Here is a 24,129-nt window from a genome sequence, read left to right on the forward strand (position 1 = left end):
ATCCCGCTAAGAAAACTGCTATCGCTGAGTCATGTTTTTTTGTCATGCCCTCACCTTCCAGCAAGGGTTGCTGTAAGAAACAGCCTCGAGAATACTAAGGCTGCATTTTCTGAGGAACTGTTAAGACATGATCTAACACATTTCTCAATATCATCTATTTGGTATGAGCCGGAAACTCTCTATAGAGTTAAGCATTAGGAGAAGTTGTGCCTACTCTGAGACCTGCTGCAAACCAATATATGTTTTTCTCATAAACAATGAGAATAATGATTTTCTGTGTTTCCTTTTGAATGCTGGAAGCCAGAAAACTCAGAATCAAACTTATGATTCAACTAGAGCAACTGTTTAGGATTATGGTCTGCCTCTCTGGGGTCTATGCCTCCTAAACTGGTTTTGTTAGACCTGATTTTCAGGCTTGATCTTTCATATTTATAGATGTACAATTTTGTTTTCTGTTTTTCTTGTAAGTTGCCTAAAACCCTCTGGCAACTGGAGGGGAAATGGAGGGAAGGGAAGAAAGGCAGGCCAACTTCATATCTGGAAATGGTGAGCTGGAGCCCAGGGGGATGGAAGGGTACACCAAGGCCACGCAGTAACCAGAGGTGGGGCTGGACCCAGCTGGGCACAGGAGAGTACTCAGTTCAGTGCTAGTGCTGAGCCTTTCTGCACAGCCCCACAAATGGTACTTAACAAATGTGTTTGGATGATAATCTGTCCTTTTTTAAAGGTGTCACTTTTTAAAAAAATGAGGGTAAAATTCAACATTTATAGAGTAAATTCAACAATTCCAGGATTTAAAAATATCGATATGAGTTCTTTCTGCCCCAGCCCTCATCTTCCTGGGAAACCATCACTCCTGAGAACATTTCACGGACCAGGTGGCAATTCTGCTCATGACCACCAGGTGGCGATGCAGGACAAGTTGAGCTCCAGCTCTCCCAGGGCAACTAAGGCTGTGGGGCCATTGGGCAGCAAGTTTCCGTCAGGTTAGCCTGTTTCTTCCCAGGCTCGTCCAGAAGTTACCCATAAATCAGACGATTTGGTCCCAAGTTGTTGACTGAATCAAAACACTCAATTCCAGGTCAACTTTGTATTAAACACAAGCTGGGCTGCTAAAGACAGCTACTTCTAAGTAAGCCAGGGCTTGGGCGGTGGTGGCTGGAGGGTGTCACCAGCACTGGCTGAGACTTTGGGAGACCACTCAGCCTGTTTGCTCACCTGTGAAACAGGCTTCGCACTAGTTACCCCACAGGGTCATCCTGGGATGACCACACGTATGGGAAAATTCCTGGCCCATTACAGGTATGCAGTAAAAGTGCATTAATTATTATGTAGAAGTTTGGGTGCATCCCACAAGCCCCAAACACCCGTAATGGCCCCGGTGCTGTGCAGGTGGTCCCGGGGAGATGGTGCCGTCCAGGGCTGCATGTTGTCCAACAGCAGCCAGACCCAGCTCCCTTGCCTCAGGGGCTATGGGATGCTGGAGGGGCCCCTAAGGAGGTGCCCACACAGGAGGCAGGAGAGAGATCACTCCAGGCAAGAGGGACCTGCGGGCCCCTGATCCCTGCTGGCCTGTGACCAACCACAGCTGGCCAGGCCCCATGACGTCTTCCCCACTGGGATTCCAAAGCTTCTCATTGAGAGGGAAGCCAGGCCTGCTTCAAATCCCCTCACTGCCACTTGCGTCCCACTCCTCAAAGGTCCTAGCCCCACTGCCTTGGAGGCTGAGGGCGAGGCTTCCTGTCACCTGGTCCTCCAAGTGGGAAATTCAGCTGTGGGGGTCTCTGTTCCCTCCCCGCGTCCCAGAATCAAGCCCAGTGGGCTCTCTGCTTACCGTGCACAGCTCTGGGCTCCTCAGGGCACTGTGGAGAGACCGCCCTGCTCAGGGCCTCCCTCAGGGAGGTGTAAGGTAGACGCGGGAATCCTGGCCGCCGGGGTTTCTCTTCACAGGGCTCTGTGTGGGAGGCCTCGCTGCCGCCACAGTCAGACTCTGTGTCAGAGCTGGAACAAGGAAGGAGTGGGTGGGTGAGTCAGGGGGCCTGGAACCCACGCCCCAACACACCCACACTGCGTCCTGCCCAGCACTCCTCCAGCGCACCTGGGGGGCCTGGGCTTAGTCCTGTGTGCCCGGAGCCCAGCTTCGGGCTTTGTTATGGGTTGAATTGCATTCCTGAAAACTCAGATGCTGAAGTCCTAACCCAAAGTACCTTCAGATGTGACTGCATCTAGAGATAAGGCCTTTAAGGAGGTCATTAAGGTAAAATGAGGTTATTAGGCTGGGCCCTTGTCCCATACACCTGATATCTTTCTAAGAAAAGGAAATGTGGGCACACACAGGCACAGAAGGAAAACTATGCAAACAGGAAGACGCCATCTACAAGCTAAAGAGGGAGGCCTGGAACAGATCCTTCCCTCCAATCCCCCAGTAGGAACCAACCCTGCCAACACCTTGATCTCAGACTTCCAGCCTCCAAATCAGTGAGAAAATACATTTCTGTTGTTTAAGCCACCCAATCTGTGGCGCTTTGTTATGGCAGCCAGAGCAGAACAATACAGGCTTGGCTCGGAGCAGAAGGGGTCCAGCAATGCATGAGGAGCTGTTTGAAGAAAGCCTGCTCTGCTCACCTGCACCTGTCCCGGAGCATGACTCCTAAGGTCTCTCTGGTCACATAAGCTCATCATTAGGGACTTGGTCCCGAAACTTCAGGCATTTAAATACTGCTGTCTTCCCCATGGAATGGATGAGGGAATGGAAAATTCTACCTGGGTGGGGGTGAGGGGTGGGTAGTATTTAACATGGGCCTTAAATAACTGGAATTCAAGTGGCAAAGAAGTGGAGGCAGGGTGTCCTAGACAGAGGGGCAGCCCAAGCACACGCAGTTTGAGGATGGGAAAGTACAAAACTGGTCAAGCAGTGATGTGTTAGTGAAACTATATATATCCACACACTCTCTGTACATGGAAATCCAGCAGGGTTCCTTCCACAAGGTCACTGCCACTCGTCCACCTGTGTCTATGGCAGACCCCCTATCTATCAGAGTGCCCAAGCCTGGCCGGTCATGGTGCCCCAGTCCTGTTCACCAATTGTTCCCAGAGGGAAGTATGTGATGTGGGAGTGGCAGTTGGAGGCCTGCCTTGGCATCCTGACCTGAGGACATGAATTTATGGATATGGTCTGAGACCCTCAGTAGCTGAGTTCCATGTGTGGAGACAGCTTCTCTTCCAATGGCTGTAAAAGCAGCAGAGAGACAGGCAGGAAGGGAGAGTGGCTATTTGAGACTCTGGCTCCAGCCTTGCCTGAATGAGGACCACCCTTGGACTTCCCAGTCAGACGAGCCAATGCATTTGCCTTTGTTACTGAAGCTAGTTTGAGTTGGGTTTCTGCCTGTTTTTATGGAAACAGGCCTGCCTACGTTGAGGCTTAGAAGACTCTGAAGGCTGTGTGATCCAGGGAAGGTCATTTCCCTTCTCTGGGCATCAGAATGAATCACCTGTGGGATGCTCAAGCCTATGTTCCCAAGCCCCATTCCAGAGTCTGCATGATCAAGACTTGATTGCAGTTGTCTACAACTGCAGTCCCTGCTTTCCTCTCATGTTCTTCCCACACCTACTCCTTCACTCCACTGAGGCCACTTTGTCCAAGTTAACAATGAGCCTCCTGTTGGAAAGTCCAAAGGTCATTTCTCTATACATATCCGACTGTGCTCTCCAGCAGCCTCTGACGCAGAGAACCAAACCCTCCCTCTTGAGACACTTTCTTCTCTTGGCTTCCACCACCTGCCATCTCCTGGTTCCTTTGCTCCCCGGTGGGTTTTGCTAGCTCCTTCTCCACTTGCCTACTGTTCAAATGCCCCAGAGCTCTCTTCTGAGCCCAGCTCTTCTTTGTCTACAGGAAGATATTCTTACTCTGGAAACAACCCATCAGAGCCCTGGGCTTTAATAGCCTCTAAAATCACCATCTCCAGCCCTGCCTCCCAGAACACTTACATATTCGACCGCTTACCTGACATCCACACAGACACCGGCATCTCAAACCCAAAGTGTGCAAAACAGAACTCTTGACTTTCTCCACTAACGTGCACCTTCTCTGAAATCTTCCCCACCTCAAGATAACTTTAGAAATGACCATACCAGCCATTCAGTCACTCTAGAAAAATTCTGAGAGTCACTCTGAAATTCTCTTTTCCTCTCATTCAGTCCATTAGCAAATCCATCTCCACCGCTCCCATCCTGACCCCGAGCTGCAGGCTCCCACCTGCTCTTCCTGCCTTTATCCTCACATACCCCTGCCTCATCCATTCCCCAAAGCGAGGCCTGCTGATCTGTGAAAACTGTAAATGAGATGTCACTCTTCTACTTAAAAATTCTTTGAATTACAGTCATGTCTTTCATAATAATGTTTTAGTCAGCAATATAACCCATATTTGATGGTGGTCCCATAAAATTATAATGGAGCGGAAAAATTCCTATCACCTATTTACGCCGCAGCCCTTGTTAACATCATAGGGAAAGGTGTCACTCATGTGTTTGCGGTGATGCTGGTTTAAAACCTACAGTGCTGCCAGTCAGTTAAGAAGTAAAGAATAAAAAAGCTTATAGAATAAGGGTATAAAGAAAGAAAATATTTTTCTAGCTATTCAATGTGTGTGTGTTTTAAGCTGTGTTACTACAATAGAGTTAAGAAGTTTAGAAAGTAACAAAGTTACAGTAAGCCAATTTATTATTGAAGAAAGAAAAATATTTTTCAAATAAATGTAGAGTAGCCTAAGGGCACAGTGTGATAAAGTCTACAGTAGTGTACAGTGATGTCCTAGGCCTTCACACTCACACACCACTCACCCACTCACTCACCCAGAGCAACTTCCAGTCCTGTGAGCTCCATTTATAGTAAGTGCCCTATATAGGTGAGCCATTTTTTATATTTTATACTGTATTTTTACTGTACCTTTTCTATGTTTGTATATATTTAGATTCACAAATACTTACCATTGTGTTACAATTGCTGATAGTATTCAGTACAGTAACACAGTGTGCAGGTTTGTAGTCTGGGAGCAATAGGTTACACCATATAGCCCAAGAGTGAAGTGAGCTTGCCTATCTAGGTTTGCATAAATGCCCTCTATCATGTTCACACAATGACAGAATCACCTGATAACACATTTCTTAGAACATATCTCGGCTATTAAGTGATGCATGACTGGATACCTAGAACACAATTTAAACTCCTTACCTTGTCTTATAAGCCTTGTTCCTGCCTTCCTTCCCGGTGTAATCTCTTATTCTTTTCCCCACTCAGGGTGTACCTGCCGCACCGACCTTCTCTTACCTCTGAGACACGCTCAGTCTCACCCAGGGGCCTATCACTAGCTGTTGTCACTTCCTGCATTCCCCTTCTCCCTTGGCTGTCCTTTCTTGCCAACCAATTCTCAGCTTAAATGTCACCTCCTCCGGGAGGCTGTGGGAATTTGTCTGCAAAGATGGTTGCAATCATTCCCCTTAAATCCACGCCCCTTTGGAATGGGGGCTTTGCAGCTCTTCCCCTGAAGACAGCAGCCTATTCCCCGCTTGTTGAATCTGTTCAGGCCTTGTGACATGCTGCAGCCAATCAGATGGAACTGGAATAGCACTGTGCATTGTCAAGTCTGGGGCTCAGGAGATCTTGGGTGCCTCCCCTCTTTCTCTTAAGGCCATGGGAACAAGCCTGGGCTGCCGGTTAGAGGATGAAAGACCCACGGCCCAGTAGCCCTCTCTCACCGCAGCTGACACTCAGGCTCCAGAGCAGAACCCTACTGGCCCAAACACACAGGTGAGCCCACCAAGACCAGAACTGCCCAGCTGCACCTGGCTTACTTGGTCAGGGTTGGCTTACTCTGGTCTACTTTTTTACACAATCATGGTGTAATGAATGGTGGTTGGTTTAAGTCACTTGCTTTGGGGCTGCTTTGTCACTCTCAGCGTTATTGTGGGCATCAATAATTGCTACAGAGGCCTTTTCCTGGCCACCCAATCTAAGGCAGCTGGCCAGCCACTCCCTAGCATATGTGTCTATTTTATTTCTCGACCTGGCGCATATGTGATGCTTTTCTTGTTTAGCTACTTAACTTGCTTCCTAGATGGCTCCCAATGTGATGAAAGCCATGGGAAAGCAAGGACCTTGTCTTGTGTTGGCCACTGCTATTTCCTCAGAGTCTAGTAAATAATAAGCAATCAATACCTGCTGTTGACTTACCTCTTGAGTGAATTCAGTGCATCTGGGGGAGTCCTGGAGTCTGCATGTCTAATAACCACTCCAGGTGCTTCTGATGCAGGTGATGAGGACAGCGCTCTGAGAAACAGTCACCTAAGGCACCAGGGCTTCACTCCTCATGTTCCCCACTCTGCATCCTAGCCTGCCCAGCCCCATGTATATCACCATCTTGCAGTGGGCAGGCCCTAGAGACAGGTGACACCCATTCTGCACACCTCACTACAGTCAGCATGACACTGCCTCCTGAGAAGAGCACGGGGCCAGGCCCTTTCCCTTCCCGAGAAAATAACAATTGCTAACACTTACATGCTTATGATGTGTGGGCACTGTTCTATACACTTAATACATATGAATTCTGTATATCTTACCACTCCCTCTGAGATGGGTGCTATGATTGTTGCCATTTTACAGATGAGGAAATGAAGGTACAGGGAGGCCACACTGCAAGCCAGTAGAGAGGAGACCCAATCCCAAATGTGATTCCCTTCCTCCAACCCCGCTTCTGTCCCCATCTGGCAGCAGCCCGAGAATACCTGCTGTCCTCGCTGGTGACCAGGACACACACAGCCAGCACATCCTGTCCAGCTGCATCCTCCCCAGGGCTGATCCTCACCGAGGTCCACTCGGAGGGCAGGGGAGAGGCGGCATCCCCTTCCACATCACTGTGCTGTGGCTCAGAGATGCTCTTCGGCCTCTTGGGGGAGGTGGGCTCATCTGCTGAGAGGAGAGCAGGGTCTAGAGAGATGGTGCGAATGAATGGCCTAGCAGTACCCCTCCAGGGGCTCAGGGCCCCTCTAGGCCTGGGGTCTACTCAGATACTCCAAAGCTGACCTTCTTGTCCAATGTGCCACTGCTGGAACCCTCACCCCCGAGCCCGCCAGATGCCCAGGCATTTAGGGCATATCTCCCACATGTAGGGCGCGAATGCACAGATCATCCCATTTAGCCAACAGGGAGGGTTCTGAAACGTTCAGAGGGGCCATTCCCAGCTACCCAGCCTCTGAACTGCTGCTGTCAAGATGGCAACGTCCAACATATTGCTAAATCCAGTGGTAACATCTCAGTTCTCATCTTATTTGACTATTTGACACACCAGCAGCCTTTGACCCAGCTGGTCACTCCGTCCTAGAAACAGCTCTCTCAGCTTCTAGGATGGCAAGGCCTGCCCAATCCCCAGCCCCTACTTCACTGGCTATCTCCTTCATTTCCTCTGCTGGCTCCACCTTCTCCCCTTGACCTTGTAACACTGAAAGATCCCGGGACTCAGTCTCTGAACCTCTTTTCTTCTCTGTCTACACTCATGCTCTTGATACCCTCATCTGGTGTCATGGCTTTAAATAACCCTAGGCAACAATGACCCCCAGATTCCTATCTCCAGCCTGGACATTCCTGATTCTAGATTTATATAGACCACTGCTCACTTGCATCTCCATCTGAGTGTCTAACAGACACATCAGACTCAACAAGTCTGAACGGAGTTCTTCATCTTCTCGCCGCACCCAACATGTCTTGCCCACAGCCTTCCCCCTCTCAGTAAATGGCAACTTCAGCTTCCTGTTGCCCCAGCCAACACCTCACCAGCATCTTTGATTGCTCTTGTCCTTTCATTCTTCATTCAAGCCATCAGCAAATCCTGATGGGTCTACCTTCAAAACACATCAGGAATCCAGACCCCTCTCACCGCCTCTCTGCTTCCCACCCCCGGTCCGGACACCATTGTCTTTTGCTTGGATCATAGAAACTGCCTCTGCCTGGCCTCCGTCTCTGACCCCTTGCTGTGCCCCATCCCCAGTCTATTCTCAACACAGCAGCCAGGGTGATTCCGTTAAAACCTGAGTGAGATCATTCCACTCCTCTGCTTAAAATCCCCCAATGGCCCCTCATTAACTCAGAGTGAAAGCTGAAGGCCTTACTAAGGCCTGCAAAGTCCAACATAACGTAGTCCCCAGTGTGTCCCGTGACCTTGTCTCCTAGCACTGGCCCCAGGCTTGCCCTGCCCTCACCATGGCACTTCCATGATGCTCCTCCAGCACTCTGGGCACATGCCCTTCTCAGACCCCTTGCACTGCTCTTGCTTCTGCCTGGAAGGTGTTATCCCCAGACGTTTCCATGCAGGCCTCACTCACTCACTGGCTGTCTTCAAGTCCTTGGTGGAACGTCACCTGCCCTGACCATCCTATTTAATATTGCAGCCCATGCCTCAGTGTTCTCCACTTCCCTTGATTTTTATTCATAGCATGTCTCACCCTCCAATGAACTATACAATTTCCTTTTTCATTTTGTTTATTGTCCCTTTCTTCTATGACTAGAATGTAAGCAGTGATTTTCGTCTGTTTCATTTGTTGCTAGGGTGGTACCTGGTGAACGGTAGGCGTTCAGTGAGTGTCTGCTGAATGAGTTCATGAGTGAATGCGCCCAGCTCTCTATTGGCCACTAACTAGCTGGGTGACCTCATCTCCAGAGACAGTGTCCAGAGAACAGGTGTCATTTTTCCTCTCCAAGGTGGAACATTCACCTGAACTTGGCTCTCTCTCACTTCCCTCCTCCCTCTCCACAGTGTCATTCTTGTGTTCTCATTTGTCTACTGAATCTTTCCTGTCTGTATTTAAATATGCTGAAAGTCTCCTGTCTTAAGAAAACTTATTTTAATCCCAGTCCTCACCCCCAGCCCCCAGCCTACTCTTTCTTCTTCCTTCTCAGCCAAGCTTCCTGGAAGGGTTGGCTACACTCTTCTCTCTCTCCTCTTCTTTATGAACCCCCCTATTCCTATAATCCTGCCTGTGCCTCCACCACTCCCAAACTACTCCCAGCACAGTCCACAGTGACCTCCTTGTTGCTAAGTCCAATTCACAGGACTTTGGGAGTCATCCTGCGGTCCTTGAGCCTGCCCTGTCCCTGCTCCTGGGGACACCTACTCTCCCTGCCCCTGTGGCTGGCCGTCTTAGCCATCCAGTATTCCAGCCAACCCTTAAACACCTGGGTTCTCCTTGCATCCACCTGAGCTCTCTCATCTTTTACCCATGTGTTCTCTCTGGGAGATACAATCTCTTCCCTAACTGTATTTACCACCTGTGAAGATGACTCAAGAAATTTTGATTTTTATGTGAAATACCACATCTTAAAATATCAGACACATCAAAAAAAAACAAAAAAAAAAAAGAAAAAAAAACCATGCCTGCGGCAGACTGAGCAAGTGGGTTGCTAGTTTGTAGCCCCTGGTGCATGTAGATGCTTGCTGTGTGCACGTGTCTACACTTCTAAGTTAGTGTAACTGGAGATGGAAGGCATTTGAGGAATACAGTCGGATGCTTCACTACATAATAATAATGACATGGCGATGGTGGTGGTGGTGGCAGCATTAGTCATAATAAAAGCAGTAGCAGCTTACTTTTATTGGGTGCTCAATATATACCAAGAATTGTTTGAGCATTTGACATGTATTAAATGTGTTGGGGCTGTGGGTCTGGTACCTCTGCAGCCTGGTGTAGCTGAGCTTGCCTCGGCCACCAGTAGCCACCTCATCCCACTAGGTCACCCTGGACTCCACCACTCTCTCCCCTCATCCCCAAGCCCAGTCATAGCAGTGCCTTTAACCCAAAGCTGCTGTTGCATGGATTAAATCTCACCCAATCCTCTCAGAAAAGCATTGTTATTACCCTCATTTTCCTGCTGAGAAAACTTAAGCACAGAGAGGTTAAGACACCAGCACATGGTCATATATTCTGTCAGAGGACGGGGATCAGTCTGCATGTCTGTGAGCACAGCAGAACCACGAATGGACACTGTTGTGCGTGACCTTTGTGCTGGGAGTTTTGGCTGGAAAGCGCCCCCAGTTCTTTACTCCCTCCCTATAATAGAGTTGCGCTCTATGCTGTGACTTTGCAGTCCTTCCCGCTGGGGTTGGTGGGGTGTATAGCCCTGCCCCATGGACGTGAAGCTTGGCGGCAAGGCTTGCTTTGACCTATGGCAGCTCATGGATGGGATGTGAGCAGAGGCTTTAAGTGGGCCTGCCGGTTGGCTGTCACTCATGTTCCTGCTAGGTTACCATGAAAAGAACTTGTCGCAGGTGGCCACTACCCCTTCAGTCAGGGTCCCTGATTGAGGGCACATGGAACAGACCTGGAGCCAAGCTATAGCCTGGAGCCAACCCAGTCAATCCCTTGGGGCCTCCCTCGCCCTTAGACCTACAGCCTGAAGCAGAGCTACCCAGTCAACCCACAGACTCCTGAGCAAGAAAATAGGTGCCATATGCCACCGAGACTGGGGAGGCTTGTTACATAGAATGACTGTGGCAAAGACCCAGCTCCATGCCTCACTTCTTGTGTGCCTGTGAGCTGTGTGCCCAAATGCTTGTATATCCAATAGATGCTGTGTCCTCCTCAGATCCAGGCCTGTGCTGGGGGTTTGGGGATAAACCTGCCACCACAATCCCTGCCTTCAAGGATCTCTTTCTGTCTTACAAGGGAGATAAGGCATGTTCACAAATACCTACATGATAAGATAAAGCATGTAAGAGTGAGGCATGGAAGAGGCAGTAGGGGAGGGAGATCTGACTTCCATGCAACAGCAGCTTTGGGTTAAAGGCACTGCTATGACTGGGCTTGGGGATGAGGGGAGAGAGTGGTGGAGTCCAGGGTGACCTAGTGGGATGAGGTGGCTACTGGTGACCGAGGCAAGCTCAGCTACACCAGGCTGCAGAGGTACCAGACCCATAGCCCCAACATGTGAGCCCAGACCAAACCTGTGAGGAACACCCAGTGTTCTGCTTTTCTCTTTCCTCCTTCCATGGAGGGATGGAACAGGCCAGGGCTCAGCCTGGCTCCCTGGGCTCCAGGAGGGTGGAGAGCACGGCTGACGGATGGCCTCTCAGAGCACAGGGCCAGGGCCAGCGTCTCTCACAGTGAACCCAGACATCAGGGCAGGGGGCAACAGTGTTGAGGTAGACTCTGTAAAAAAGAAGCTGGTACTTCCTCTGGGCCCCCTTTTGCCAATGTGCCCAGGCAAAAAGCCCCAAAGGAGGCCAGGCTCCTCCGCAACTTCTGCCGTCTAAGACTCAGGCCATGGCTGCTGCTGGGTTTTATGGGGTTCAGTGCCACCTCCATGAGGAAATTCCTCCAGTCATGTGGCTATTTCCAGATATCTCTTTTCATTCCCAGACAGCTCCGTCTGTGTGCGTATAACAGTAGTAATACTAGTGGCACTGGTACAAATGCTGGAAATAATACTAACGACAGTAACAAAAGCAACACTGACTCATCGAGGGTCCATATGCCTTCATCCACCCTAGCATACCAACAGCCCTAAGAGAATGATATTAGCATCCTCACTGGATGAGTGGAAAAGAGTGGAGTCCAGAGAGAATGCCCACCAGGCCAGCCAGTGAGTGCACAGTGCTGGGTGTCACCACAGCTGGGCCTCTGGCTGCTGGGCACAGAGCAGCTGCACCTGTGGCCAGCCCCAGGTGAAGAGCCAGGTGTGCTCACCTGTGCTTCATGCCCACACCACCAGCCCTCTTGCTGCCTCCCCAAGGCTGGCTGCTCTTTAAGACTTTGCCTGAAGTCATCTTTGCTCATTTGGAGAATCAAGGACTCTAATGGGGGCTGGAGGATGACAGGAGAGGAGGTACATAGGAGTCATGGGTGAGAAGGATCCAGCACCCCGCAGAGCAGCTGCTGCCAGCCTGTGGCACGAAGCAGCTTTGCCCAGAACTGAGCACCTCAGCCTCATCTCAGCTCTGGTCAGATACCTGCTCCCTGACAAAAGATAAGACTCCAAAAATCCTAAGTGCTGGGTCCAAGGCCTACCTATGAGCCTGGGAAAGGCAGAGCCAGGCAGGGTCTGGGGAAATGTCTGTCCTCACACACGGCTCCCAGCAGCCAGGTCCCGAGGCCCTTTACTGGCCAGGCCCCTGCCACAGGGTTATGGAGAGGCATGGCGCTCCCTGGTTCTGCTGGCGAAATTGCTGCTGCTTTCTACTCAAGTCTGAGACTCTTCCACTCACCCCCAGAATCCAGGGAGATGACAACACAACAGGCCTCCTGTGTGCTGCTATTAACCCCACTTTGCAGGAAAGGAAACCAAAGCTTGGAGGAGTTATCACACTTGTCCAACGTCACACAGCTCCTAATGGCCAGAGCCACCTCTGGCCGCTGTCCACTGTTCTCTCTGCAGAAAAAAGTTGAGAAAGAAGGCAGCAAAACTAAGAGGATCAGGATCCAGTCAGGAAGACAGGGCCAAGCCAGGGAGTTCAACAGAAGCATCCAGACAGGAAATGAATTGCAATGGTGCTGGAAGAGCTGAAAGCCAAGCAGGGATGATGAGGCAACCCAGAGAAGAGCAGCAGCAGGCCACTGTCCCTCAACAGCAGAGGGACAAGGAGAAGAGCTGGTGCCAACAGAGCCCAGGGGCCACAACACTGCTGCAAGGCAGGGAGCTTGGAGGGACACCCTGGCTTCCCCTTGGATCCTGCCCTTCAGCCCCGCACCAGCGCGTCCAGCAGTCAAAACTAACAGTAAGCCAGTTTCAAGGGAGCTGGAAAATGTAGCTTGCAAGGGATACGCCTTTTCTTTTTTTTTTCTTTTTTTTTTATTTACAGAGCCCAGCCAGAGAAGGGCGGGGAAGGCATCTGAGCACACACAGGCAGATATCTGGGATTCTAAGCAGAGCTGTCTCCCTGCCCTCTTATAAAAGGGGACACTACAAGCCTCCAGCAGGATGAGGGAGGGCCCTAGGAAGATGCTTGTGGCAGGCAGTCCTTCTACCTACTGCCAGGGTATGTCACAATTGCTCTGGGAAGGAGACTAGTCGATGCCAGAGCCAAAGTCCTTTTCAGTGTGTGGCCCTTTAGGGAAAAGGCACAGGTGGCAAGATGGGCTGGCTGCCCTCATGGGGGCTTCTGAGAGTGACTCCTCAGGGTGCAGTCATGGGAACGGGAGTCCACGGATCTTCAGGGAGTGAACAAATTGATGGGCAATCTTGGGCCTCTGGCCCCTCTGCCCTGGGGCATGGCCGCCCTGCCTTGCTGTACTCCTTCCAGGAGTGGGCCTGGCCCGTGTGTGTAGGTGTGCAGATACACACGGACACATCCTCCACTGCCCACAAGCCAGGGTGGATGGTGTCATTCAAGGGGCCCTGGCTGGCCCTAGCAGCAGCCTTCATGCAGGGACCAATAAATTAAAATGTAAACCTGAAGGAAGATGCAACCTTTGACAGGTAGTGCCAAGCCTCAGCCCCTTCTCCACAGAGAAGAGCACTCAGCAGAGCTGAGCTGCTCCTCCCGCGAAGCCCTCATCCTGGACGCTGGGCCAGACACAGGGAAATGCCACCACAGACGGCTGGCGATCTGGCACCAGCCCTCAGCACATGGCTCCCTCTGGACACCAGGACTCCTCCACCGAGGTGAGGGGTGGGGGCACACGCTGTATCTTCCCAACAGCTCTGCAGGCTCCAGAGTATCAGGGAAGCTGAATTTCTTTGCCAGCAGCAGTAGGTCTGGAGCCTTCTTCTTGGAACCTGCCTCTTTTCTTCCCTCTTCTTCCGCCACTACAGGCGCTGTGTCTGGCCAGCTGTGAGCCTTCAGCTTTGGGCACAGCCAGGACCTATACCCGCATTCCTCTGAATGAGGTGGGCAGGAAGAACTCTAACTTTCTGGGAAGGCAGCCCAGCAGCAACCTCGTAAAGCAGGAAGGGAAGTAGCCTGGGGCTCACCGTCCTTCTCTCCTGTTCAGAACCCAGCCAGAGCAGTGGCAAGACCCCAGGACTGAGCAAACAATCCTCATCCAGCTGCCATATGTCCCCAAGGGAGTCGCAGCCAGGGCCTGGTGTAGGTTGGGGGTGGGAAAAGAGAAAATCTGATCTTCTGGCACTTCTAGGCTCCTACAAATGGAAGAGTTGGCCTCTTTTTTTTTTTTTTTTTGAGATGGAGTCTCGCTTGTTGCCCAGGCTGGAGTGCAGTGGCACAATCTTGGCTCACTTCAAGCTCCGCCTCCTGGGTTCATGCCATTCTCCTGACTCAGGCTTCCAAGTAGCTGGGACTACAGGCACCCGCCACCATGCCATGCTAATTTTTTTTTTTTTTGTATTTTTAGTAGAGACGGTGTTTCACCATGTTAGCCAGGATGGTCTCGATCTCCTGAACTCGTGATCTGCCCGCCTTGGCCTCCCAAAGTGCTGGGATTACAGGCGTGAGCCACTGCGCCCGGCCGAGTTGGCCCCTTTATCTGAGGGTGGGTCCCCTGCTTCCCTAGCCCCTCTGCTGCCGGGCAGGCAGCATCTCTTAGTCTCAGTTATAGGCACTTGCAGGATAACTGGACTCAGGGGATCAAAGCCATGCTGAGCCACCCACATGCCTTGGCATGGGGGCCACACCCTCCAGCCCAGGTTATGGTGGGTGGAGTGTTGCCTACCCTGTCCCTTGTCTCACATCTGCCACCTGGGTTCCTGTGTCTGGACCCCAGAGCAAGGCACAGTGAAGAGGGGACAGAGGATGTGTGTGAGGCCAGTGGCCTGGGCCTTGATGCCCCAAAAGGGATGCTGCTGGAACTGCTCTCTGCTGCCAACTTCAGCTTGTCCCTGAGAGGAGGCATCCAAGGCCCACCTGCTGCTGTGCAGACCCAGCTCTCCCAAGAGTTGTACATGACAATGACGCCCCTCAGAAGGCAAAATAGAAGCAAAATCAAAACTCCCTTCTCATATTCGGGGTCTGCAGTGGCAGCCAGGACACACAATGTCAGACTTCTCTTCCTCCAGGTCTCCCTCCTGAACCACGCTGGATGCCAGCCAGACCTTCCCCAGCCCGAGATGGCTGCATGTTCTGCAGTCTGAGGTCCAGGCCAGAGGGCATATATCCTAAAAATATTTTTTGAGGGCCTACTATGTGCTAAGTGCTATTTTGTTGGGGTTATACAAGCATTCAAAGGCAACCAAGATCCCTGCCCTCACAGAGTTTGCATTCCAGCAAGGTTGGAAAACATAAATAAGCAAGACATATAATAAAGGAGTGAATTACACAATATGTTGAAGGCAATAAATGTGTGCAGTGGAAAAACTGTCTAGTAGGGTAAGGGGGAGCAAGATTGCTGGGGAGTGCAGGTCTCGGGACTAAAAGTAGACCTCACTGTGGGGATTGGGGGACACATGGACAAATTTGAATAAAGGACAGGCTCAGCCATATGAATGCCAGGGAAGGGCGTTCTTGGCAGAGGAAACAGACAGCACAAAGGCTCTAAGAGAGAATGTGGCTGGGTCAGAGTGTGTAAGGGAAAGTAGAATAGGAGGTCAGAGTAGGGGCCAGACCCCATAGAGCCCTTTGAATCCATCATGCTTTTGGTGTTTGCATGCAATGAGCTAGAGAGCTGCTGGAGTTTTGAGCAGTGGTGAGATGTAAATTTTAAAAGGATCATTCAGGCCAGGCACAGTGGCTCACACCTGTAATCCCAGCACAGGTGTGGGCTGTGGGGGGAGGATCACTTGAGGTCAGGAGTTAGAAAACAGCCTGACCAACATGGCAAAACCCCATCTCTACTAAAAATACAAAAGTTAGCTGGATGTGGTGGCAGGTGCCTATAGTCTCAGCTACTCGGGTGGCTGAGGCATAAGAATCACTTGAATCTGGGAGGTGAAGTTTTCAGTGAGTGAGATCACTCTAGCCTAGGTGACAAAGTAAGACACTGTCTCAAAACAAATAAACAAAAGGATAATCCAGCTGTTTTGTTGAGGAGGTTGAGGGGTGAAGGGAGAAGCAGGGGGCCCCAGAGTGGTGGCTGCAATAACTTGGATGACAGTGGCGGAGGTTGGTTAGTGTGGAGGTGGTAGGGAATGGACAGGTTCTGGATGTTCCTCAAATTTGCTAATGGATTTCATGTGAGGTCGAGAGAAAGAAGAGTCAAGAATGACTCTAGGGCCTTTGGGCCGAGCAACAAGAAACGGGGAATTGCAGTCTCCAGAAATGGGGAAGGCTAAGGGCAGAGCCTGTTTTGGGGGAAAATCAGCGGTTGGAGTGGACACTTGAGCTGGACATGCACAATAGACATCAGGTGTGGAGCAAGTGGGCAGCTGGGCACAAAGTGAGAGCCTATGCCGCCTCCTTGCTGAGACTCGGGCACTCGCTAAGGCAAAACCAAAGTCTGCTGACAGGTGGTGGGAGGGAAGGGGAGCTCCAGAGCTGAGGCCTGGGTGTCTGAAGGGAGGTGGCTGTTGACTTTAAGAAGGCTGGGGAATCAGAAACCTGGAGAAAAACAGATGGTGCCACCAGTGTGAATCGGGACCGCTGTCTAGTTCCCAACCCGAAGGTGTCCTGTCAGGTGTTCTGAGCCCCAGTTAATCGAGAATGCCTGAAAAGTTTTCCTCTGGGCGCTCTATGCTGTGCAAAATCAGAAAAGTGCTATCTAGAACATGGCAAAGAGATCTTGCCGTCCTGAGAGCCAAACACCTTGGAAAACCCTACGCTAGAGGCATCCTTAGCCCCAGTTCACAGAAGGGACCTGTCAAATGCCACTGAGTCAGTACCAAGTGCTGGGAGCAAAGCCTGGTCTTTGGTGGAGCCCAGGCCCTCAGCATGCACCGAGGTTCCTCTTAGAGCAGGCACCTGACTCCTAGCCTGGGCTGTGGGACTCAGTCCCTTCACAGTGGAAAACGTGGCTCTAGACTTGCTTCTGCCTCCCTAGTATCAGGAGCTTCTTTAACATCAGTACTGACCGCAAGGTTGCCACAAGGAGGTGAAGAGCTAATGAAGTTCTGCACATAAAATTCTTGGCCCAGTACCTGGCACAGAGAAAATGTTCCCTATATAACAGCTGGCTGAGGAGCAGTAAAAGATGTAGCAACTTCTTTTACTTACTTAAGCCTTTTTTTTTTTTCTTAAGTTGTAAAAATGAATGCATTTACAGAAATAAAGGGGAACAGCCCACCCACTCTGCTTGACCGACTTACACATTCAAGTTGCACAGAGATTTATTTCTTCTGCTGGATTATTTCCTCAGGATAAATTCCCTGCAGTAGAATTATTAGGCCAACAGGTCAGAGCCCTTTTCTGGATCTTAATCAGGGTTGCCATAATGCTTCCCAGGAAAAGATTCTCCCAGTTTACTTTTTACTCAATACTTGGGATGAAGTTCATATTTTTTTCTTACAGTTTTACTTTTTTCTTTACTAATTCAGTAGATGCACCATAATTTTTATTATTTTCTTTTTGAGACAGAGTCTCACTCTGCAATCCAAGCTGGAGTGCACTGGCATGATCTCAGCTCACTGCAACCTCTGCCTCTTGGGTTCAAGTGATTCTCATGCCTCAGCCTCCTAAGTAGTTGGAATTAAAGGTGTGTGCCACCATGCCCAGCTAATTTTTTTTTTAGTAGAGACAGGGTTTTGTCATGTTGGTCAGGCTGGTCTTGAACTCCTGACCTCAAGTGATCTGCCCGCCTCAGCCTCCTAAAGTGCTGGGATTACAGGTGTGAGCTACCGCACCTGGCCCATGTGCACCATAATTAATTTACTTCCTTTAAAAACCAAGTCGGAATACTTTTGTAAATGCTTGCTTTTTCTTTTTAGTGTTAACTTTTAAATTTTGCTTAAGTGTAAATTGCCTATTTATGGCCTTTGCCTGTTTATCATTGACTCTTTAATCAACAAATATTAACTGATCATCTACACTGTGAGACGTGCCCAGGAACATCTGTTTTAAATGAACTTTGAAAATACCATGCAATGAACTTCTTTGTTATTACATTCAGTTCATATTTTTCTCTAGTCTAATGGTCTGGTATTTTATTATTCTACATTAAGTTTTAAAAATGTATATAATCAGATTTGTGTCATGTTTTCCTTGTGTGTTCTTCTTCCTATTAGAGGATTTATGCTTAGAAGGTTATCACCCCATATCTAATCAATACTTAATTCTATTTAATATTTAATTATATGGTTTTCCTTTTAAAATTCTAAGTCTTTAATCCAATATCTCTGAATTAAAGACTAGTCTACCAAAACTATGTATGTAGAATGCAATATTCAAAAAAAGCAAACCAAAACAACATGTTCACATAAGTATGGGACAACTGACTTTCACAAAGTTGATTAAACTTCTCTATGAGGATGCCTCAGAGACTTAACACGCTAATGAATCTTGTGAGTCTCCAGGTCGGGGTAGGACTGGCAAGATCAGTACAAAATATTCCTCAAATGTTGTGACCATGGACTCCTTTGTTGGTGAAGCACCTCTTGGGGTGTCACACTTTTGATGATAAAGTGAGGATTTTTGTCTGCTTTACTCCCTGCTCTATTCCTAGTCCATAGTAGATGCTCAGGAAATATCACATAGTTGAGCAAACAAATGAGCACATGCACAGTTAAATATAACAGATCTCATCTAGTACAGCAATACTGAGCCACATCTCTAAGGTGCAGGGAGGTGTGGGGACTTCACATGGTTCCCTGCTGTACCTAGGGCTTAGAATAAGGCCTAGGACAAACATTTGCTGAATAAATGAATGCATAAAGGAATGAGTCACTTGCACAGCCCAGCACCTGACTTACAGTCCCTAACATCCCTCCTTGAATAGAAGTGGGGAATGTATCTCATGCTTGTAATCCTAGCACTTTGGGAGGCCGAGGCGGGCGGATCATGAGGTCAGGAGATCGAGACCATGGTGAAACCCTGTCTCTACTAAAAATACAAAAAAAATTAGCCAGGCATGGTGGCGGGAGCCTGTAGTCCCAGCTACTCGGAGAGGCTGAGGCAGGAGAATGGCGTGAACCCGGGAGGCGGAGCTTGCAGTGAGCTGAGATTGCGCCACTGCACTCCAGCCTGGGCGACAGAGCGAGACTCCATCTCAAAAAAAAAAAAAAAAAAGAAGTGGGAATATATCACCCGGGTAAGAGTACAGAACCCTTGGTCATGACCTGAGGCAGCTCTGAAGGTAGATCCAGGCATCAGAGACCACAGCCTCCGAAACATCCATTTGGAGGTGCCAGGGACTTCATGAGGTTCACAGGTGACTTTTCATACCAGTGTCAGAAGCCCAGCTACACCCAGCCAGGAAATGGCAGGAATCCCACCCAGGGGAGGCTGAGGACCAGATGACTTTGGCACTGCCCAGGATAGCCGAGTGAGGCTTCAAATCTTTCCCTTAAACACAGCCTGGAGTTGCCTGGGGCCTGCCATGAATACTATACTTAGGGTGGCGCTAGGGCAGGGCCTCACACCATAGACACTGAATGCCCTGAGCCTTTGGGACAGGAGAGGTCTCTTAGGACGGCAGTGGCTCTCCATGGGATGAGCACACTGCCGACTTCATTGCCATCCTGATATTCATACCCAGTCCTTCCTCCTTACCTTCCACTTGCCACTCAGCTGTGGACCAGCACGAAGTGTTCCAGACCAACCTTTGCTAAATAGGAACCTAAATTAGTGTAAGGTTCATAGAGAAAGCTCTCCTGTAGAGCCACGCTTGGGTGTGTGGGGGAAACGAGTACAGGTAGCCGTCAATACAGTCTGTTTCTAATCATTGAGGGGACACTGACCCTCACCCACTATGCCCAGCATCTAGAACAGCAAAGTACAATGAGTGTTCAAGAAAGAGATCCCAAAGCCTGGCCCAGGAGCATTGGTGACAGTTTCCAAATATTACCCCTGGGTAATATTTCCTTTCAGAGCACCCAGCGCAGCCCCAGAGAGTCCTGTGTCACCCCAAGTGCAAGTCCCGCCAGCAGTGTAGGGAAAATGAACCCCCTACACCAATCCCTGTGTGTGAGGTTTTAGAAGCTTCCACGGCAAAGAAGAGAGGAAACAATGAGCTTTACAAAGAACAATATTTATTTCCATTTACAGCATCAAATACCATAAATAAAGCTAAACATTGTTTTGCTGTGTGCAAAATACAGGGTTCCGTGTGGCACTGTAAATGATTACCAAAGGTCACAGACATGCGTTGTGATGAGATGGGGAGGCTAGCTAAAGAGGAGGCTGAGAGGGGAGGAGGGCACTCTTTGGTTGACATTCTATAAAGGGAGGGAGACTCTGTAAGAGAAGATAAGACAAGAGCAACGACTTCGTACTGGCCAGGATCTGCACAAACGCAGTGAGCGTGCAGCATGCAGGGCCAGGCAGGCCGGCCCCAGGGGTCAGGGTGGTCTGGGCCGCATGCAGGACAGATGCCCACCGCAGCCTGAGACCGCGAGGGTTGCCTAGGACAGCTCCACTGTGCTTGGTGTGTTGTGTCTCGTTAAGAGCATGTTGGTGATTATCCTGCTGCCCCAGCTACAAGAGTCAGCAGAAATGTGTGCTTTAAGCAGATCCACAGGGGCCTGGGGCTGAACTGAGTCATTTCTCAAAGATATCCCTGCCTGGGATGATGATGGCTCTAATTGAAGCTCTGGCGTCATCTGGGGCTTTATGAGCCAAGGGAGATAAGAAGAGCCACAGCAAAACCCTTGGGTCTACAGTGCAGGCTGCAAGCAAGGCAGGATTTGCTAGAATATTTGTGATTATGTGTTCAACCTAGAGAGCATGTGTCAAGCTTGGGATGAGGCCTGAGAGTAATTACGTTTTTTAAATCCCTCCAAATAATCACCTATGGTTTTGATAAATGACATGAACAATCTTTACATTAGAGCCAATTTAAGAAAGGGCTGGTATGTATGAGCTTTTTGAGGCTGCTCGAAAAGTGTTCTTTTCAAAGGTGACAGAGGCCCCCTCATGGTACTGTCTCATGATCAAGGTCGAACCTCCCAAGAAAGTAGGTGGCTTCGCAGGCGCAACTGGAGAAGCACGCACGCAGGCAGACCCAAGGGAGAGAGGAGAGGCGGGGCATGCACTTGGGGTAGACCAGGCTGCCAGCTCCACGGGAAATGAACACAGACATGGGTCTCAAGCTGAACACTCCCCCATGCTGTTAGCCAACCATGCCACCAAATGAGTCCATCAGTATGCAAGACACTCACAGTTAGCGCAACCAGTACCGCTGGCGGAGAGGATGAGGTGCGGAAAGCGGGTTGGGGGTTAGTACCACTCTTTGAAAATTGGCAAGAAAACCAGTCACCTTAGAGCAGAAGTGTGTCAGCCAAGAAGTGGGTGTAGCACTGGAAGGCTGAAATGAACTGATGGCCATGGGGTAAGATTGGAAAGAGAGAGAAAGATAGAAAAGAGAACTTAGTGTGGGGAAAAAAGGAAATGATTAACATCACGAGAGGGCACCGGAGTTGAAAATAAGGCAACTATTGAAAGAGGGAAACTTCCTCTGAAAGAGTCACTGTTTGCTTAGGAGAGATGAACCTTTCTGGTTGTGACCATCTACTTGTTTACAAGAGTGGATGCACACAGTTTGCATCTTGCTCCCTGATATTCTCTCTGCCCCCATTTTACTCTAGTGTCTCCTATTCATTCTTGAATATGTTGCGGAGGCCTAGAGGCATCCATCCTCTGGGGTCCACCCCTGGATGTTGGTGCTGCCCACCAGAAAGGTTCAACATCTCAGAGCATACAAACATCTCAGATTTCTGACAGGCACACCCTGTCTCACCACAGTAATTCAAACCAGTCTCATTATGGCTGTACATGACAGTCAGAGATTCCGACTCTGGCTTCATGGAACTCTCCACAAAGCATCTCAGCCTATCATGAGCTGAAAATAATCACAATACCATGGCCGTTCACATCATGACCTTGAGAATTTACTTTCTATACTCAAACAAAAGGAATCAAGGGTTCCTCCCACCATGCTGAACATTAAAATCCCAGCAAAAATTGGAGAAAACACAATGCAAGTCATCGGACTGAGAACAGTGCCAACAAGGACAGAGGCGCCGGTTCCCACAGAGTTGGCCACGGCCATGCCTCTGTTTTTCCCAAGGATTTCAGGGAAGTGTTTGTAAAAATGCACCTCCTCCTTTCTTCCCGCCCCATAGAAACTTTCATCTCAAAGCTCTCAAAGGTTCTGGCTCCTCACCCACACCCAGGCACACCTCTTAGTTAATCCAGAGGCATCTCTAGTGATAACTGCACAGAGCTATCTTGGGCCCAGCAACTCCAGATACACTGAGCTCTGTAGATGGCCTTTCTCTGGCAGCCCCTTGATTGTTCAGCCAGACCCTGCAGGTATGTATGTCTAGGCAGCGTGGAGTAGGGAGAGCTGAGGACTCTTCTAGATACCCAGAGTGAAGAATGTAGGTGGACCTGCATGCTCATTTTTACCCTTACTAATGCATATTTCCTTTGGATCAGTCCCTAAACAGCTTCCACTCCCAGCCTTCCTTGCCAGTCAAGATACGGTAGAGCTTCCCCTGGAGGTCAGACCCATTCCTTTCCCAGGGCAGTGTGAAAATGGTTTCTGTTTTGACCACATATGCATGGCAGCGGAGCAGCTAAGCAGTCAGGATGTCCACAGGCAATGCTCACTGGGCAGGCCACGCTTCCCAGCAATAGCCTGATGTGCTAACAAACCCCCTCAGTCTCAAAGGACACCACATAAGTGGACAGAGTCTTCCACTCCACTCGGCCTGACCAGTATGGACCCTGCACAGCCTTGGCTTAGCCTGTAGCCTGGGCTGGGGTATCTGCTGGGAGCCACAGGGTCTAAAATGCCATCAGCTGAAAGAGCTCATCTTCAGCACTGCATCAGCTCCATGGTCAAATGCCAGTGGGCTTTCACTGCAGTGCCCATTAGTGGGAAGGGAAAATGCATGTTTGTAGAATCTGTTGAAACCCCATGGTTCTTTGTCATTTGGCTGTGAGTTGGCATGGGGGGGAAGCATTTAAGCTACTATTTAACATCAAAACAAGGGAGCAAAACAGTCCTCCCCCCAGGGGGACAGATAACAGCCAATCACACACTACTCCGTGCTTTTGTAAGTTGAATTCTATTCTGCCCTTCTACTCTCTTCTTCTACAATAATTACGCTTTCGTGTTGTAAAAAGTATCCTGCTGCTGACAAGTGGCATCTGGGTACCTAAGTCAAAAGGCACTGGTCAGGAGATGGCACACTCACTTTCAGGTGTGTAAAATCTTAAATCATCCACTTTGCATGCAGTGGCTCTGATAACTCACTGCAATGTTCAAGGGATTTATAAAACTGGTTATAAGCTTCAAACTCACGTTTAGAAAAATTGACACTCATAGAAAAAAATGCTTTCTCTAGGCTTATTAAAATTTAAAAAATTGAAATGTAAACCCAGAAGTATGGCTCACTTTGGTATATATATATATATACAAACAGACAGATATATATGTACAAAGCTATAGAAAAGATCCTTCATATCGTCCCTGGCCCTAGCACCGTGAGTAGATGTTCACCCTGATAAGGCCAGGTGGAGGTGGCCCATGTGAAACTCTTTGGCTTTGAGCTAATTGCTTAGAGACTGCTAGGCTTCCTGGCCAGAGCCTGAGCAAACTGCAAACGCACTGCCATCTGAAGCCTCCCTGGAAATGTGAAGGCACTTCGGGGCGGCCAGGCATGTCAGCGGAGCTTGACTGGGAAGCACCTGAGCACCCAGTTGCAGATGCTCTCGAGGGAGCCCTCAGATTCCCTGTACATGGCTGCCAGGACCTCAGAGAACGCCCAGAGGAGTGGCAGCCCCAGGCTCAGGAGCTCGTACATGTAGCAGTAGTTGTAAGCATTGTCCCTGATATGGCGGCCAGCGGCTTGCAGGACTCCCTGCATCCAGTTACACAGGTCCCTCGGCAGCCTGAGGGGCCAGCCCAGCGCCCTCCTAAAGAAGGAGGTGGAGATACCTGGGGGGCTGCCTTCCGGGGTGCCAATGGCAGCCACAGCGCAAGAACTTTCGGTGGGAGTGTCTCGCCGAGGGGCTTCCTGCTCTTGCCATGTCGCCTCCTCCTGAGAAAGAGATCGAAGTGAGGGCATTAGTCTGTACGTCTTCCAGAGGATTACTTCAA

General features: G+C 49.7%; 1 protein-coding gene across 15 annotated transcripts in view; it reads right to left on the minus strand.

The window, feature by feature from the left end:
• The window catches only part of MICAL2 (microtubule associated monooxygenase, calponin and LIM domain containing 2), a 249,417-nt gene that overhangs the window by 70,500 nt on the left and 154,788 nt on the right, over nt 1–24,129 (minus strand). For 6 of the 15 annotated variants that reach the window (XM_032166594.2, XM_032166591.2, XM_032166593.2 and 3 more), the window contains 3 exons: nt 23,968–24,070; nt 21,280–21,337; nt 20,032–20,258 (listed from right to left, as the gene is read on the minus strand). In XM_032166594.2, coding sequence (XP_032022485.1) covers nt 21,297–21,337; nt 23,968–24,070 — 144 coding nt within the window. In that variant the 3' untranslated portion in view covers nt 20,032–20,258; nt 21,280–21,296. Of the gene's footprint in view, nt 1–1,834; nt 2,002–6,780; nt 6,983–20,031; nt 21,338–23,471; nt 24,071–24,129 lie in introns of those variants that run through there. The other 9 variants (XM_058446993.1, XM_058446991.1, XM_058446992.1 and 6 more) reach the window with 4 other exon arrangements.

This window comes from Hylobates moloch, unplaced genomic scaffold (genome assembly GCF_009828535.3).
Source record: "Hylobates moloch isolate HMO894 unplaced genomic scaffold, HMol_V3 SCAFFOLD_11, whole genome shotgun sequence".
NCBI classification, from domain to species: Eukaryota; Metazoa; Chordata; class Mammalia; order Primates; family Hylobatidae; genus Hylobates; species Hylobates moloch.